General features: G+C 35.2%; 2 protein-coding genes across 2 annotated transcripts in view; one reads left to right on the forward strand and one right to left on the reverse strand.

Moving 5' to 3' along the window:
• dia (diaphanous related formin 1) overlaps positions 1-18,043 on the forward strand; it is a 67,234-nt gene that overhangs the window by 38,947 nt on the left and 10,244 nt on the right. The window contains exons 15-23 of the mRNA XM_090118510.1: positions 1,433-1,468; positions 1,985-2,136; positions 2,631-2,759; positions 3,485-3,585; positions 5,010-5,187; positions 5,834-6,010; positions 7,863-8,015; positions 8,280-8,398; positions 9,171-9,306. Of these exons, the coding sequence (XP_089974636.1) occupies positions 1,433-1,468; positions 1,985-2,136; positions 2,631-2,759; positions 3,485-3,585; positions 5,010-5,187; positions 5,834-6,010; positions 7,863-8,015; positions 8,280-8,398; positions 9,171-9,306 (1,181 nt within the window). The remainder of the gene's footprint in view (positions 1-1,432; positions 1,469-1,984; positions 2,137-2,630; positions 2,760-3,484; positions 3,586-5,009; positions 5,188-5,833; positions 6,011-7,862; positions 8,016-8,279; positions 8,399-9,170; positions 9,307-18,043) is intronic.
• LOC149895707 (uncharacterized) lies at positions 11,348-17,825 on the reverse strand. Its single transcript, XM_090118509.1, has 2 exons — positions 17,337-17,825; positions 11,348-13,348 (listed from the first exon to the last, which is right to left on the reverse strand). The coding sequence occupies exons 1-2, from the start codon at positions 17,345-17,347 to the stop codon at positions 11,677-11,679; spliced, it is 1,683 nt and encodes a 560-aa protein (XP_089974635.1). The 5' UTR covers positions 17,348-17,825; the 3' UTR covers positions 11,348-11,676.

Raw genomic sequence — 18,043 nt, forward strand, 5'->3', positions numbered from 1 at the left:
AAGATTAATAAGTGATAACGGGCCTCCATTTTCGTCATCGGAATTTGCAAACTATTTACAACGAAATGGAAACATACGTTAATCGCACCTTATCATCCCTCTAGTAACGGAGCCGCTGAAAATGCGGTGCGTTCTATAAAATCAGTACTTAAAAAAGCACAGGTAGATAGAACTGATGCTAGCGTTGCGCTTACTCGGTTTTTATTTTCGTACAGAAATACGGAACAATGCACGACAGGAGTCGAACCTGCAGTGTCTTTGTTAGGGAGACGTTTGCGTGGGCGTCTTGATTTGATGCGACCCGATACGACTGAACGAGTGCGCGCCGCTCAGATAGTGGAAGAGCAACGTCGACCAACGCCTTTGCGAATTGCTAAAGAAGGTGATCGAATATTCATGCGAGATTATTCAAAGAATAATAGTAAGTGGGTCGACGGGATTATCACTGATAGCCTTAGTCCCGTATCATATAAAGTTCAAACGAGCGACGGGCGGAAGCACAAGCGGCATATCGATCAATTACTTACTAGAAAATCGCGTTTTTCGTTAAGTCAGGCCGTGTCGTCACCATCGGATAGTGAGAGTTATGAGAGGAAAGAGGGAGGAGGTAATAGTGTTGAGGATGAAGCGTGTAGTTTGGGCTCGCAAGGGCAGGAAGGTGTGGATGATGTGGAGGGTGACGGGGAGCGGCGGGACCTGGCCGCTTCACCGAAATCACCAGTGCAGCATGAGCGTATACGTAGGAAAGCAGCATTGCGCTGTATACGAAAACTTAAACGGATGTAAACTATATGTAATATTATATTGTCAGTTACGTGCTATTTTTAGTGTGGGGTGAATGTTTTTATACGTCATTACTATATTTTAAACAATAGGTATGACTTTTTATGTTATAACAGTATAAAATGTTGTTTTGCTAACTTTAAGTGTGAATCAGACTTATTGAATATATAGTGTTTAATTAAGAAGGGAAAAGTGTTATGTATGCAATGTCATAAAATATCATGTATGTGTAGGTAGGCAGAAATCTTTATTAAAAAACAGTTTGCATTGATCTAGCGTGTTTCATTGACGTCCCTTTCATATTTAACATATATTAAGATTAATAAAATTATATTTATACTAGCTGTGCCCCGCGGTTTTACCCGCAGTACTCCGCTCCTGTTGATCTTAGCTTGTTGATAATATATTATAGCCTTCCTCGATAAATGGGCTATCTAACACCCAAATAATTTTTCAAATCGGAACATTAGTTTCTGAGATTACGTGTTCAAACAAACCAACAAACAAACTCTTCAGCTTTATAATATTATTAATATTGACGTGGGTCTGCACTTTGCATGTAAAAAAAATGGAATAAAATATACTGTAAAGCTATGCATGTTCTATCTCTGTCACTCACACGCATGCAACTATGTCTGTCTCTTTCTAGGTGGGCCAGTACCACCGCCGCCGCCACCTATGCCAGGTTTGTATATATTTATATATTATATTAAATATTATATGGGTGCCTGCTGTATTAAATACTTATTATTGTTATTATTTCTTGTTAGTAATCTTTATTTATATATTCTTTTTTATATTTGCATGTGAATGAAATAAATAGTTGTAGCCGAGGAAAATTATTAAAAATTATATTGTAGGTACGAAACAAAGCCTCCTTTTTCATTCATAGCTAATCAAGGTAATTGTAAAGCACTTTTAAAAACAGCTGCCAATATACTTTGAATTATGTGACCAACGGCCAATATTACTTTGTTTCTAAATTCGGAAATCAATTCGTTCAAAAGGGTTTATTTTTTGCAATAATAAGAAATTTCAATTGTTTATTTGCAGTTGTTTCCTATTTACAATTACCTTCATTGACACCTCATTGACTATAGCTATTCATTTTTATTTGTCTATTTCTTCCATCAAAATACGAGATAAAAATTAAATTTCATTTATATACCTATTTATTTATCCATTTATTTTATCACTACAGGCGGCGGTCCCCCCCCTCCTCCCATGCCCGGCATGGCTGGTCCCCCCCCACCACCGATGCCCGGCATGGGCCCGCCCCCTCCCCCTCCTCCCCCCGGCATGGGGGGACCGAGGCCCCCACCCCCACCCGGGGGGATGATGATGCCGAGGATGGTGAGTAATAAGTGTTAGATTTTATAAACACACACATGCACGCACACGCACTTACACGAAGACAAACATACACATTACACACATACAATTATTAAACAGCAAGAAAAGACGCTTTTTCAACTATCCATTTGTATAATTATGTAAATTTTGTAAACAGAATAGCAAACTACGCTGTTCTTTTTACTGTGTACATAAGCCCTACTTTTGAAATAAAATCTTGAGTTTTGAAACATAGATTTATTAAGTTTAATGAAAATATGTACTTAATAATGGTCTATATCTAAATTTTAAGATTCACGATTGAAGTAACAGCTTTTTACGTACTTTGCATTGTAGAAAAGTACAAACATAGACTCGTCTATTTCAAAAATAAATAGATAATGTGATCTGAATAATACATATATACTATTTATGTTTATAAAGTCTATTCCAACGAAAAAGAAAACATATTGTTACGAATAATTTACTATATAATATTGATTTGTTCCTTACAGCCCCAACCAGATATACTCCCATACGGTCTGAAGCCGAAAAAGAAGTGGGAAGTAGAGGGACCATTGAAAAGGGCCAATTGGAAAACGATCGTACCGCAAAAGATGTCGGAAAAAGCTTTTTGGGTCAACGTAAGTTTATTTATTTATACTAATGTTGTAAAGCAGAAGAATTTGTTTGTTTGTACTAGCTTATCATAGGAACTGTTGCTTCAAATTGAATTATTATTCTTTACTTGAATTTTATCCTGAAAATATAATTATGTAGCTCTGATGTGGTGAAAGATTTTTGTAATATTTAAAAGCTCAGTTTCATTTTGAATTTATTCCTTCATTTTGTAATATGTCTATAATGATATATTTTTATTGCGATAGAAAGAGACAGATATATTAAATAACTAATTTTAGAGTGGTTTGTCCAAACTATTATTTTACTATTATATAGAAAGATTTTATACCGTATATGAGTTGGTACAATAGTTTAATTATATATTCCTATATTTAAACTAGCGGTCCGCCCCGGCTTCGCCCGTGGTACCTACATGTTTAAACTCCTATCTCTCAAGTTGGATCGAACTGCACGAGCATGGTGTGCGAATTTTGTTATAATCGGTTAAGTGGTTTAGGAGTCCATTGAGGACAAACATTGTGACACGAGATTTATATAGGTAAACTAGCGGTCCTCCCCGGCTTCGCCCGTGGTACATATGAAAAATAGATGTTGGCCGATTCTCAGACTTACCCGATATGCACAGAAAATTTCATGAGAATCGGTTCACCCGTTTCGGAGGAGTATGCAGACTAACATTGTGACACGAGAATTTTATATATAAGATTAAGATGTATTTTATTTCCAGGTACAAGAAGACAAACTAGCATCTCCGGATATATTAAACGGTCTAGCGCTTAAGTTCTCAAGTAAACCGGTCGCTAAGAAAAACGAGGATGCTGTTGATAAGTGAGTTGTTTTTAAAGTATAATCTGCGAAAATCATTCTTTATCATCCTTTGAAATTACTAAAAAATAATTTGGAAAATCCAAAAGTGCACGCCTCATAATTTTTTTTTAATAATTATTTATCAATTATTATTTTTGTTTATTTAATAACAATTAAACCACATCGAATCAGACCCTGAAAAATGAAAGGGTTCTATTCCTGAGCATACTCAAGCGTAAGAGAAAAAAAAAGACTCGATTAGTAAAGTATTTCGGTCGCTATCGTGTTAACAAGAAAATCCTCCGCACATACAGACACACGGACGTCCAAGACAGAACTTTTTTAAACTGTTTTTTAACTAGTTTAAATAACAAAAATGACATCAAAAATATCATGAATGTTAAAAATAGTGTTTTTTCTTAATATGTGTGTGTATGTATTATCTTACAAGTGCAATGTATGATACATAAAGACATTTTAAGTTTGAAAAATCAGATGTTTTGCGCGAAGTGACAGTAGTACCCACCTCAACGCTTCGCTTATGAGGCGCGCAAAATTGTTCAAAAATAATCTCTAAAATTTAATTCCCTTGAATTAGCTAAAAAATTGTACTTCATACATCTAGAAAATTTGTATAAGTACTTATTTCATATTTCGTTGCAGTAATGTTCAAAGTCTATTGTATAGTTCACTAGAAAACTCTGCTTAATACACATAAGCTGCAGAGTTTTGTTTTGGACGAAAGTTTTGAGCGTAATCGTGATTTGCAACGTGTGGATAAAATGTGTTTTTCGTAAAATATGATTGGATTTTGCAAAATATCAAAAAAAGACGTGTGTCACTCGGGGACTGCCGCGGTAAAGCTATTGCATGCTATGCCTTCAAGCCACACCTCCGCGCCCGTCCCCGTCGGGAGCGTGAGGTTTTTTCGTTACGGAATTTCTGGATTCGGTCCCCGCGCTCAAGGCCCGCGATAGAAGCTATGCAATAGCTTAAAAAAATATTCAATTATTTACTTAATTATTACAGAAAGTAAGTCACCGATCTTCTAAGTCCTGTCAGAAGATATTCCAAGAATCGAATCTGCGGCTATTTGGTTGAAAAGCTCCATATATAAATTAATGTTACCTCAAACTAATTAGAATTGGTTTTTAAAAAGAAATTAGTTAGGTGTGTGTTAACTTCGATCGAACTTGGATTCGCTATAATTTAGTTCTTTGAAATATAGTTATCGAAAACCGTTCTTACTATACATACAAATTTGTAATTATAATATTTTAAAATTGAGCTGATCAACTGTGGTATGATGATGATATTTTCCCTTTTTAAGTTAAAAATATCCACGTAGCAATTAAAGCCCTCTTTATATCTAAAATATTCAAATAAAACTATAGTAAATAATTATTAAACAAAATGAACCTATTTTTTCTTTTCAATATATACAGGGTGCACACATTGAAAAAAGTGAAGGATCTCAAAGTTTTAGACTCTAAAGCGGCTCAAAACTTGTCCATTCTTCTTGGTGGGTCATTAAAACACATGTCCTATGAACATATAAGGCAGTGTATACTGAAATGTGATACAACTGTGTTAAACGCTAATGTACTGGATTTGCTAATACAGGTGAGTGGAAAAGTATTATTTATATAAATTTATAAAGAATAGAAAAAATTCGATCACGAGGCGGGACTCGAACCCGCATCCTTTCGCGCCATCCGCGCCGGAATGGCATAAAAATTTTTTTCGCCGGAATTTATAAATCATTTGAATGCAATACCAAAAATATAAATTCAAGTATGATTTATATCAATTTAACTATAGATATGTGGATATATAATTAGTCTGTTATATAAGAAAGAAAAACATTTATAACTAGCGGCCCGCCCGCGTTTTCTCTACATAAGAATTAAGAACCATCCTCTTACTTCAAGGAATATAATAAAAAAGAATTATCGAAATCGGTCCGACCGTTCATGCGTGATGCAGTGACCAAGGGAAACGGGTTTCATTTTTATTTATACATATATAGATAATAAACAGTGTGAAACAAAAAATAGACAACCAAGAAAAAAGCACATGTAAATAACAAAAAATCGCAATTATTACTAGCTGTGCTCTGCGGTTTTACCCGCAATGCTCCGCTCCTGTTGGTCGTAGCGTGATGATATATAGCGTATAGCCTTCCTCGATAAACAGTCCATTGAGGGTAAACATTGTGACACGAGAATTTTATATATAAGAACATAATAATAATAATTTATATTTGCAGTACCTCCCGCCAGCGGATCAAATGAAAAAACTCGCGGAACTAAAGTGCCAAAGCTCCGAACTAACGGAAGCCGAACAATTCGCGGCCACTGTAGCGGATATCAAACGTTTGGGGCCAAGGTTGAGGAGTTTGGCCTTTAGAGAACATTATGCGGAGATTATTTCGGAGGTTAAACCTGTAAGTAACTAATGTTGGAAAATAGACCTTATGTGTTAACAGTTAAGGCTCAGAATTCAGTGAAGGGTAGCCATAGTGGTAAACTAAACTCTTATAAAGACCGACTCTCTAACTTTAATATGAACTCACTCGAAGATCGAAGAGACATTATTGATTTACTTTTCGTATCTAAACTTTTGAACAATAAAATAGACTTTTCCCAACTGCTAACAAGACTCAACATTCGTGTCCCAGCTAGATATCCCCGCTGCAAAATAACCCCATTAGCTCCTCCTCTCCGAAAATCCGTCTCCGGGGCCAACTCGCCACTACCCAGGCTATCCAAAATTGTAAATAAATACAGTGATAAAATCGACATCTTCTTCCATACACCCAACAAGCTCCGTTCTATAGTGAAGGATATACAAAAATTAAAACCTCAAATTGTTGTCATCACCATAATTAAATAATTCTTATTCTTTTAATAATATTAACAATAACAAGTATCCTAATTTTAAGAAATAGCTCTGTATAATTGGCGCATGCTGTGTCAACCTCTAATTATTTGTTACTTTATCGCAAGAACTATATGTTATGTAAAATTTATATTTAAGAATCATTGTAAACAAATGTTGGTTGACCAAATAAATAAAATAAAAAATAAAATAAAAATAATATTGGCCAATAGTGGCTCACAGTGGCTATAGAACACTATGCGGAGATCATTTCGGAATTTAAACCTGTAAGTAACTATATTTATAGGGAAATAGACGTTATTTAGTAAGGTGTAAAGCTCAGAATTGATTGAAGCGAAAAATGAGTAGCCATAGTGGAGGACATTGGCCAACAATGGCACACAATGGCTTTAGAACATTATGCGGAGGTTAAACCCGTGAGTATCTATATTTATAGCGAAATAGTTCTTATGTAGTAAGGGATAAAGCTCTGAATCGACTGGAGCGAAAAAATAAGTAGCCAAAGTGAATCATAGTGGTACACAATGGTAAACGTTGGCACACAGTGGCTATAGAACACTATGCGGAGATCATTTCGGAAGTTAAACTTGTAAGTAACTATTTTTATAGGGAAATAGACTTTATTTAGTAAGGGGTAAGGTTCAGAATTGATTGAAGCGAAAAATGAGTAGCCATAGTGGTGGGCATTGGCCAACAGTGGCACACAACAGTGGCACACACACACAAAAAACACTATGCGGAGGTTAAACTCGTGTTGTTGAACAATTAATGTTGTTACTTATGATGTTAGCCATCTTGTCCTGCGAGGTTGCTGGTGTTTTACAAGTAACCCTGTATATCTCCTGTATGTATTCATAATTTCTTGTATTTAATTCATGTTGCAAATTAATAATAATAATAAGTAATAATATTTCAGGACAATTTTCACACACGGCACGATCTGATCCCATACTAAGCTTTTCGCTTGTGTTATGGAAACCAGATGGCATATATAATTTTAAATAAATACTTATATAGATAATTAACACCCAGACACAGAGCAAACATCTATGTTCATCACACAAATATTTGCCCCGGGTGGGAATCGAACCCACGACCTCTGGCTTGGAAGGCAGGGCCACTACCAACCAAGCCAATCGGTCAGTCAAATTATGAGACATCTCAAGGAATTGCCGTTATTTTATTTTTATTTATTATCTAGCTTATCGCCCGCGGGTTCCCCCGCATTGTCTAAAACCTATTAAATCATGTATTAAACCCTTCCTCTTGAATCACTCTATCTATTAAAAAAACCGCATCAAAATCCGTTGCGTAGTTTTAAAGATTTAAGCATACAAAGGGACAGAGAAAGCGACTTTGTTTTATACTATGTAGTGATATTTATATTTTTTTTTCAGGACATAGTATCAGGTACAGCGGCTTGTGAAGAAGTCAGATCGAGTAAAAAGTTCGCTAAAATACTAGAATTGCTTCTCCTATTGGGCAATTATATGAACACGGGATCTAATAATGCGGGCGCGTATGGATTTGAGATCAGTTTTCTTACTAAGGTGAGTGAAAAGAACTAACTAAGCCCCGTGGATTTCATCACGTGGTACATCTTAATATATATAAATCTCGTTTCACAATGTTTGTCCTCAATGGACTTCTAAACCACTTAACCGATTATAATAAAATTCGCACACCATGTGCAGTTCGATCCAACTTGAGAGATAGGATAGTTTAAACATGTAGGTACCACGGGCGAAGCCGGGGCGGACCGCTAGTACATTTATAAAATTACATAATATATTTATATACATATTGTTTTTCAGTTAACATCAACGAAAGATCTAGAAAACAAACAGACGCTCCTACATTATCTGGTAGATACGATAGAGAGTAAGTTCCCAGATGTGCTCAACTTCGCTGAGGAAATGCCACATATAGACAGGTTAATTTGTGTTTATATATTTATATTTTTATAGGCATATAATTATAAGATTTTTGAATATTGTAAAAATTACAAAAAAGACGTGTGTCACTAGGGGACTGCCGCGGTAAAGCTATTGCATGCTATGCCTTCAAGCCACACCTCCGCGCCCGTCCCCGTGGGGAGCGTGAGGTCTTTTCGTTACGGAATTTCTCGATTCGGTCCCCGCGCTCAAGGCCCGCGATAGAAGCTATGCAATAGCTTAAAAACGATGACGATTGATATTTTTTTTAATGTAATTATAATTTTTTGGCTTTCAATTACTCTGCTATCATTTGATTAGTTTCATTTAAGTATCATAAAAATCCGATTAGTGTTTTTGAAGTGAAACTTCTTTAGGCGCGTTGAGAGTAAAATTTCAAGATTGCATCATGGCAATACCGTCACGGCATGGAGTAAGGCGACGATTTTGGTGTCTGGATCTTGCCAAAGAAATTTCACTTTTGATAAGTGTGCTCCCGCATTTTCTTCTTCCGTTGTATGTGATATAATTTTATCCTATTAACTTCACTGTGATACAAAGTTCCATTAAAATCTGTTTAGTCTTGCAACTAAAAAACTTTAAAAAGGTTTTTTGCGAAAAATAAATTTTACAATTTTACTATCTAATATTTTTCTTATGTGCTATCTCTATTTACGACGAATGAATCTTTCTTTCCTACCAGTCTTTTTCTTCTGCCTATTTTATCTTTTCACTAAAAAAAAAATCATAATCTATCTTCTTTTTCCACAGAGCGGCTCGTGTATCAATGGAGAGTCTGCAAAAGTCACTAAAGAAAATGGAAAATGACATACGTTCGCTAGAAACGGATTTAAACAATTCCCGAGTGCCGCAGAGTCCCGATGATATGTTCCACGAGTGTATGAGTGTATCCTTTTGAATAAAAAATAAATAGTAGGAAATTTTCGAAAAAAAATTTAGTGAAATTGTATAGTATAGAAGTAATAAAGGTATAGATTCTTCTGCAATAGTTATGTGTGTTGAAATGAAAAAAAAAAACTAAAAAATATAGTATTAAGAAAATTTAAACGCTATTTAGGCGATAACGCGGGAATATATGCTATTTGTAAATAAATTATGTAGCTGACAATAAACCAATATATGTTTAAAGGAGATTGCCCAAGTGACTATGGCACTTGGTATCGCAATCAAACTTATTGTGTCAAGATGAAATATAGCTCAATTTAAAGCTTGATTTTAGTACTTTTAGATATGACTAAAGTTTTTATGTAAATAAGCCGCAGTTCACGACAGTAAAAATAAAACAATAGTTTTATTCAACACTTCAAAAAATACTTTATCGAGTTAAAACTAACGATGAACGTTAAGTTTTACATTTATTACATAGGTAATATTTTAATTTAGAAGACAAATATTGTGCAAAGTAAATCGTAATAAACATTATTTCAAAATAAATAACGTCGAACAATGCGTCGAACACATTCATTTCAAATAGAAACATAATATGACGCTTGCAAGAGAGATAGATATATGTGTCAAAAAAAAAAAACTTTTACTTTTATTTCTATTTATTCGGTATAATTACGACTTAATAGTGATAAATATGATCATTATAAATACAAATTGGAATTAACAATATCACAAACACGTGACACAACGAATATTTTACCGATTCCAGCCGTGGTCATACGTGTTTCAAAACACAAAGTTTTACTATTATTTCAATTTATCCGGTATAATTAAGACTTAATATTGATACATATGATCATTATAAATACAAACAGGAATTAACAATATCACGAATACGTGGCACAACTAAAATTTTACCGATACCACCCGTGGTCATTCTCCTTTCAGATTATAATTCCTAGCTTGAGTAAATTTGTATATGCAAGGGTGTGTATGCTTTTTTTGTGTTCATGAGTGTGTGTGTGTTTGTGTGTGCGTATGTACATCAAGATTCAACGCACACATACACAATATGCTATCATTATAATTTTAATGACACAAAGACGCTATTATTATTAAGCCATAATTAGCTTATTTTTAACCGACTTCAAAAAAGGAGGAGGTTTTGCAATTCGACCGTATATATTTTTTTTGTGTGTTCGCGGATAACTTCGTCGTTTATGAGTTATCTAGCACAGTTCGAGATATAAATAAATGTTTTAATATGCCATAATTAGCTTCTTTTTCTCGCACAATTCGGACTAAAGTGTTTTTTTACCTATATAATTTCTAGCGAAGGTCAAATAAATGCTAGTGTCCGACCGAACTTTCGGTTTCGGTTTCGGTTTCGGCCGAGTTTCGGCCAAAAATCAAGTTTCGACCGCAGTTTCGGTTTCGGCCAAAATCGGCCGAAACTTTTGCCGAAACCGAAACTTATTTCGCAAGTTCAGTGAACGTAGTTCACACACGTTCACGCTCGCCTAACTTCGTTTTCCTCGGCAACGCTTTGACGGACGCTGTCAAAGCGTTGGTTGACCCACGCTGGTGGAAACAATTTTTGATTATCTATGTTGAGATTGGAACTGGGTGTAATAGTAATTAATAATTATTATTTTTATATAAGAGGTACCTAAAAGAGATTATTCTTCTAAGTACAAATACCAATCCAAAGTATTAAAGACTCTATTAATAAAGAAAAAGATCTCAAAATACCAATACTTAGTATTTAAAGTAACAGTTACAATTACTGATTTGATTTAGATGACTGATTTTACTGAGAACTTAATTTGAAAAAATAATAAAAATTATAACGCGTTTCATTAAAGAAACGAATCTTCAATGGCGGCCAAAGCTGACACTGACATATGGTAGGGTATTTTATTAATTATTTCAAATTGTTTATTGACAAACTTTTTTGTTATGGTATTTGTGTATTTATATGAATTATCATATTTACGTATACAGAATGCAACAAAATCCCCATAATACTTGTAATGAGCCAATTATATTGACCGACCCGCGAAGGCGCAAAAAAAACCGAAATTTACTTATTAATAATTTATTGTAAAAAAAATTACATGATAAATTATTCCTAACTTAAACTATGTCCCTCCCGTTCGATGTTGGAACAAAGAGTGCTCGTCGTCCACGGCGGAGCAGCTACAGCGTCGCGGTGGCGATGATTGCCGCAACACTCTCTGGAATCGCAGGTGTGCGCGATGTCGCAATTGCTAACAGGTGCAAGTCCTTCTTGGGTGGCCCCATGCATCCTCTAATGGTTAAGGCGTGTATATACAGTACATAACACCTCCCTCCTGAAGTTCAGCGATTATTGGCGGGCAAGGCTCGTTAATATCGCTGAAATTTCACACTCCGCCGATTGATGTTCTATTTCTTCTCTTTGATTACCATGAACACTCGTAGTAATAGGCTTTGATGTACGCACTCTCCGTACGACGTACCATGTCACTAGGGCAACTGCACTCGTTATTAATATAACATATATCGGTATGATGGAAGGCTGCATATAGAGAAACTCGTATCCGTTGTTGGTACTGATAGGCATTTCCATTGATATAGCTCTGTTACTAGCGTGTAATTTATCCAAATTTATCGAATTCAACTTCAGAACTTCTTCATCTGTATTATATTGGCTGGAATCTAACAGGTTTGCAATTTTCATTATCTGTCCTTTGATATGGTCTTCTCGATTGACTATCTTGAAAGCCTCCGTTTGAAGAATGCAGTTTTTGGGTATTGTGGCTAAGTAGCTTCCTTTAATGACGTCATATTGATCTTGCGAGCATGATAGGTGAATTTTTGATGGCTTGGGGAAACTGATGACGTAGTGGGCGTCGTCTAATTTTTCTAGTGCGGGTGCTCCGAGCTCCACAGGCGTGAAGAGACAAGATGCGACGACTCGTTGCGTGGTAATAAGGTGATACACGCAGTCATTTTTGGATCGATGATGGTTCAGCTTGTCCTCACATAGATACCCTAGGCCAGACTTCGGGCATTCTGCCTCCATGTACATAAAATCCTCGTCGTGAATTGCCACAAAAGGATAGGGTGGAATTAGGACTTTACTATCTTTATTAGGAACTATGGATAATTTAAATAATTCAAAGGTAGCAGGAAGGACAACCGGGAACATAAAAACTATAACTATATTTCTATTACTATAATAATAGCCTAGTTTAACTAAATCAAAATATTCTCTATAATTAACTTGAGGGATTTGATCTTTGCCATAAAATTTGATTAACTTATTTAACATTTCTTTTAGTGAATTTGAATTGAACATAAGATGATGCGTACTTTTCGCACGAATAAAACCTAATAAATTTTCTAATCTATGTAATTCCTCAGATATATCATCAATGTTATCTGATAAAATTGCTACGCGTTGAATTAAATCGATGTATATAGTAATGTTTAAATTATTGGCCTTTAAATCATTTATAGCTATTTCAATTTTTTCCTGATTTTTAATTAAGTTGTTTAAAATATCAGATTGTTGGTTTATCCAATCTTTACTGAGGCTTATATGATTATTCATTTCTGTGACCAATCTATTTTCATTATTTTGTAATAGTTTAATTGCGGTATCATATTTAATTGCATCCGTATAGTCTAGGTTACCAGAAATACTTTTTATTACTGAACCTAAACCATCTATGAGACCTCTCTTTTTGCGATTGGGTTCAAAAGTTTCTAACTGATTTGATAATTTAATAATCTTATAATGTAAGTGTTCGATATGTGAATTATATAGCGAAAATAATCTATCGTGCAAATTAGGTGTTAATGAATTTAATTGATCCTTTACTATGGTTATACTATCGCGAATATCTTTTAAATTAATAATTTGCAAAAATGAATGATAATGAGTGACAATTCTTGCAGTTCCAATATTAAATGGTAGTATACCGGGTCCATCATCCAAGCTACTCAGGGTGGGATCCTCCGCTTGAATCAGGCACAGGATCAGAGGAAGGATTCTGTAACAATTTAGGTACCCTCTTAAACCTAAATTTAGCAACAGCGCCATATTTCTTCTTAGTATAGATATGAATAGGTAAATCAGCCGGTACATCTGTTATAGGGATATCTAGAATTGGGTTCTCCGCGTCAGTATGAACTGTGACGGTGTCGGAATTTGCTTTAAGAGTATCTGATTTCGAATGTGCAGTAATCTTAATTGAATTGGAATGAACAGTAATTGTATCTGAACTTCTTTTTATTAATGAAGATGTTGTCTCTGTTGGATTAACCGCTAAAGAATCTGTTTCCTCATTATTAATTTGAATTCGCGATAAAGCATCGGCGTTACAATTTTGCTTTCCCTGCTTATAAATTACAGTGTAATCGTATTCGCTAAGTTTGAGCCTCCAACGTGTGAGACGGGAATTAGGTTCCTTTAAATTCATGACCCATTGAAGGGGTCTATGATCAGTTATAATTTTAAACTTACGGCCAAAAAGGTAAGGGCGGAAATATTTCGTTGCCCAGACAATTGCTAGTAGCTCCTTTTCAATCGTGCTATAATTAATTTCGCTACTATTAAGTGTACGTGAAGCGTACGCAATTGGTTTATCGGAACCAACGGGGCCTTGAGAGAGTACAGCACCGATAGCTAAATTCGACGCGTCAGTTATAAGAATAAATTCTTTATTGAAATCAGGATACTGAAGAATTGGATCATTCATTAATAATGTTTTACACCTATTGAAACATTCTATATAATCTTTAGAAAATGTTATCTTTGAACCCTTTTTTAAGCATTGTGTCATGGGTTTCGTGATTTTAGCGAAATCTGGTATGAATTTCCTATAATAACCTAATAGACCTAGAAATCGTTTAATGTCGGTTGGAGTTTTCGGAAGAGGATACTTTTGGATGGCAGATATCTTATCTGGGTTAGGCTTTATCCCATCTTTGCTAATAATGTGACCTAGATACGCGGTTTCAAGTTTAAGAAATTCCGATTTATCCATCTGTATTTTAAAGTTGGATTCACGCAATCTCTGAAACACTTTCCCAAGATTAACGATATGCTCCTGTAAAGAAGTGCTAAACACTATTATTTTATCCAGGTAGACTACACAAATAGAATTTTGCAATTCTCCCAGTACATTATCCATAACTCTTTGAAAAGTAGACGGACTGTTCTTTAGACCCATGGGCATTCTTAAGAATTCAAAATGACCATGTTCTACACTAAAAGCAGTTTTTGGAATGTCAGCCGGGTTCATTTCCACTTGATAAAACCCACTTGCTAAATCTAGCGTTGTGAAGTATTGACAGTTACCCAATTTATGTAAGACATCTGTGATATTAGGAATCGGATATTTGTCATCCAAAGTTTTCTCATTTAACTTTCTAAAATCAACAACTAAACGCCATGTAACTTTGCCGGATGCATCTGCCTTTTTAGGTACCACCCAAATAGGAGAGCTCCATGCTGAATCTGATGGTCTAATAATACCCTGTTCTAACATCTTACTTATCTGATTTTGTACTTCCTGCCTATGAATAAATGGATAGCGATAACTTTTCGTATAAACCGGTATTTCATCCTTAGTTCTAATAGAATGTTTAATTTTATTCGTAAATGTTAAGTTTTCTCCTTCTATATAAAATACATCCGCATACTGTGTACATAATGACTCTAAATTTAAACGTTCCTCATTATTTAAGTGATCAGTACGCAAGCGAGATAATACCTGTTTCACACGGTCGGATGAACGTTTGGTGCGCGTGCACTCGTTATTATAAACCTCGGCACATACCGGTCGGTCCATTGAAAAAATTACATCATTACGGGTTGGATTAGAAATTTCCACGATAGCACGATTGCTTTTCGCCTTCGTTAAACATTCAGAAATATGACAATTACATATAATTTGTTCCGGTATAATAGCGTCTCCATTCTCAACATCTACGGGTAATCTAACTAATTTACTACTTCCTGCGGGTATGACGTCCTCATAAAGATTAGCGTTCCGTGAGTCATATACTAATAACCGATTCGTAGCATTGCAAGTATTTAAAGTTTTAGTTTTATAATTAATGGATGCTTCCCATTTATCCAACAAATCTGAACCTATTAAGCCGTCGAAATAATTGTGAAATTTATAAACGAAAAATGTGATATCGTCAGGGTCATTAAATTCAGGAAAACTAGGTAATGTTATAGAATAATTATTACGTGTTACAGCATGAACATTGCTTACTTCAAAGGGATCATAATTAAGAGTAACGTCAGGAAAATATCTCTGTACTGCATCAGGGCTAAGAAAAGATTGGTTAGCTCCAGTATCAATTAACAATTTAAGTGGAGGATTACGAATTTGAATATAAGGAAGTTGACGTTGCGTGTGTAGATTTAATTCTATTTTGGTTTTTCTAATTTTTAGTGGATTCTGAAAATCCTGATCGTTTTCTGAACGTACATCACACGTTTCAACAAAATTTTCAGGTGCGTCTGTCTGTTCGTAATGTACATAAGGTTCATATTCCGTACAGTAATATTCATTATTATAATAATCATCTTCATAAGGATATAAATCGGTACAGTAATAATATTCGTCATCTATATATTCATTATGATTCATCTCCCTAGTCTTAAAATAATTACTCGGGGGTGGATTGCCAAATTTTGACCAATCATGAGCGCGTGCAAAAGGTGTCGGTGGTAAAGTCTTTGTCACGTAATGGCTAACGCCACTCATAGGATGCGGTTTCGGTTGCGCGGGATGTTTAGGCTGTAATCTGAACGTATTGCTCTGCGGGTTATAGTTAGGGGGTGCAGCGCGGAAAATTTGCATAGTACGAGTTGGACGTGCTGGTCCTTGCGTATGATTAAAATTTCGATTAAAATTTGGTGGCTTAAATTGCGGTCTAAACGAATGTATAGGCTGTAGTTTAGAAGATATAGGTTCACTAAAGTCATTATGTCTATAAAACGGTTCATGCGAGTACGGCATTCTAAAAGGTACGTGGGGTTTCCTATCAAAAGTTTCATTACGTTGTTGAAGGTATAAAGTGCTTTGTTCTTCATTAACGTATTCTAATGCCTTTTCAATGGTTGCGGGGCGCATGCAACGTATGCGTGAGCCTAACGGATCTCTTAAACCACGTAGGAAAGCCTGTAGTGTTAATTTTTGATACAGGTCCCTTTTTGCCTCACGAGTAGTAACGACTGTTTCATGTAATGCTATATACGTCATTATGGTACTAAAAAGATGCTGACATCTTTCATAGAACTCTTGAGGAGAGCTACGACCTTGCGTTAATAAGGCTAAATCGTTATAAAGGGCGGTCTCATCTCTATGGTCAGAAAAGTTATTAACTAATACGCTTCTAATACCGTGCCAAGTAGTAGGTATACCATTTGCATTAATAACTCGGGCTGCGGGCCCAGTAACTTTATTTAAAATACCATTACATAACGCGGCAGTTTTTAAAGTATTTCCGGGATCTTTATCTATAAATTCCTCAGCTAATTGGTCACTTAAATGTATAAATCTTGTTAAAACGTTAACATTACCATCGAATTCTGGCAAAAGTCTAAGCGCATTAAAAATTTTATCCAAATCTGACATTTTAAATATCTGTATTACCTATATAAAATGTATTAAATTTAATTAAATTTATTTACTTCGTTAAACTAATATAAAAAAATTAATAATCTTTACCTAATATATTTGAATTATAAAATGAATTAATTAGTAAAATTCGAAAATTAATCAATTCGTAATTAATTGATATTTAAATTTATTAATCTTTTATCAACCTAATATCTATATATTTGAATTTTACAAATTGATTTTGTAAAATTCTACAATTAATTCTCGATGAATTAATATATTTTAAGCCTACGCACTACAGTTCCTCGGTTCCCGTGAATGGGTAATCTAGGAAAACTCAGGACTACACTAGTACAATCTAGGAGTGGCAAGACACTAAGAGAATTAGTGTACTTACAGGATTTTCATTTCGGCCTTTCCTGCAGTATCAATGTTCGGATACCCTTCGCGTTGCGGCGGCCAATGGTGTAGGTTCTGGATCCCCGTCGTCGTCCCTCCGATGGAATAGCGGTACTCGATGCTTGTAGTTTCGCGTTCCGAGAGACGGCTCTCGAGGATTATCCACAAGACTGCGCCAATTATATTGACCGACCCGCGAAGGCGCAAAAAAAACCGAAATTTACTTATTAATAATTTATTGTAAAAAAAATTACATGATAAATTATTCCTAACTTAAACTATGTCCCTCCCGTTCGATGTTGGAACAAAGAGTGCTCGTCGTCCACGGCGGAGCAGCTACAGCGTCGCGGTGGCGATGATTGCCGCAACACTCTCTGGAATCGCAGGTGTGCGCGATGTCGCAATTGCTAACAGGTGCAAGTCCTTCTTGGGTGGCCCCATGCATCCTCTAATGGTTAAGGCGTGTATATACAGTACATAACAAGCCCATAAAACTGAGCAACTTTTCCCAAAGAAAATATTTTGTCAAATTCCAAAAAAAACATTATTTAAGTACTATCGCAAATACATAATTGTCATTGTTAATTTATGATAAAAACTATTATAGGGAAAATCAAATACATTTTAGTGATTTTACTTTTCCCAATTTTTTTTGCATGCCGTACGGCCGTGTGTAAGCAAGAGGGAATGATAAGCGCCGCCATT

This window comes from Colias eurytheme, chromosome 30, assembly GCF_061535395.1.
Source record: "Colias eurytheme isolate Ceu_HAF_F1 chromosome 30, ilColEury1 Martin Lab GWU primary, whole genome shotgun sequence".
In the NCBI taxonomy this organism is placed as follows: Eukaryota; Metazoa; Arthropoda; class Insecta; order Lepidoptera; family Pieridae; genus Colias; species Colias eurytheme.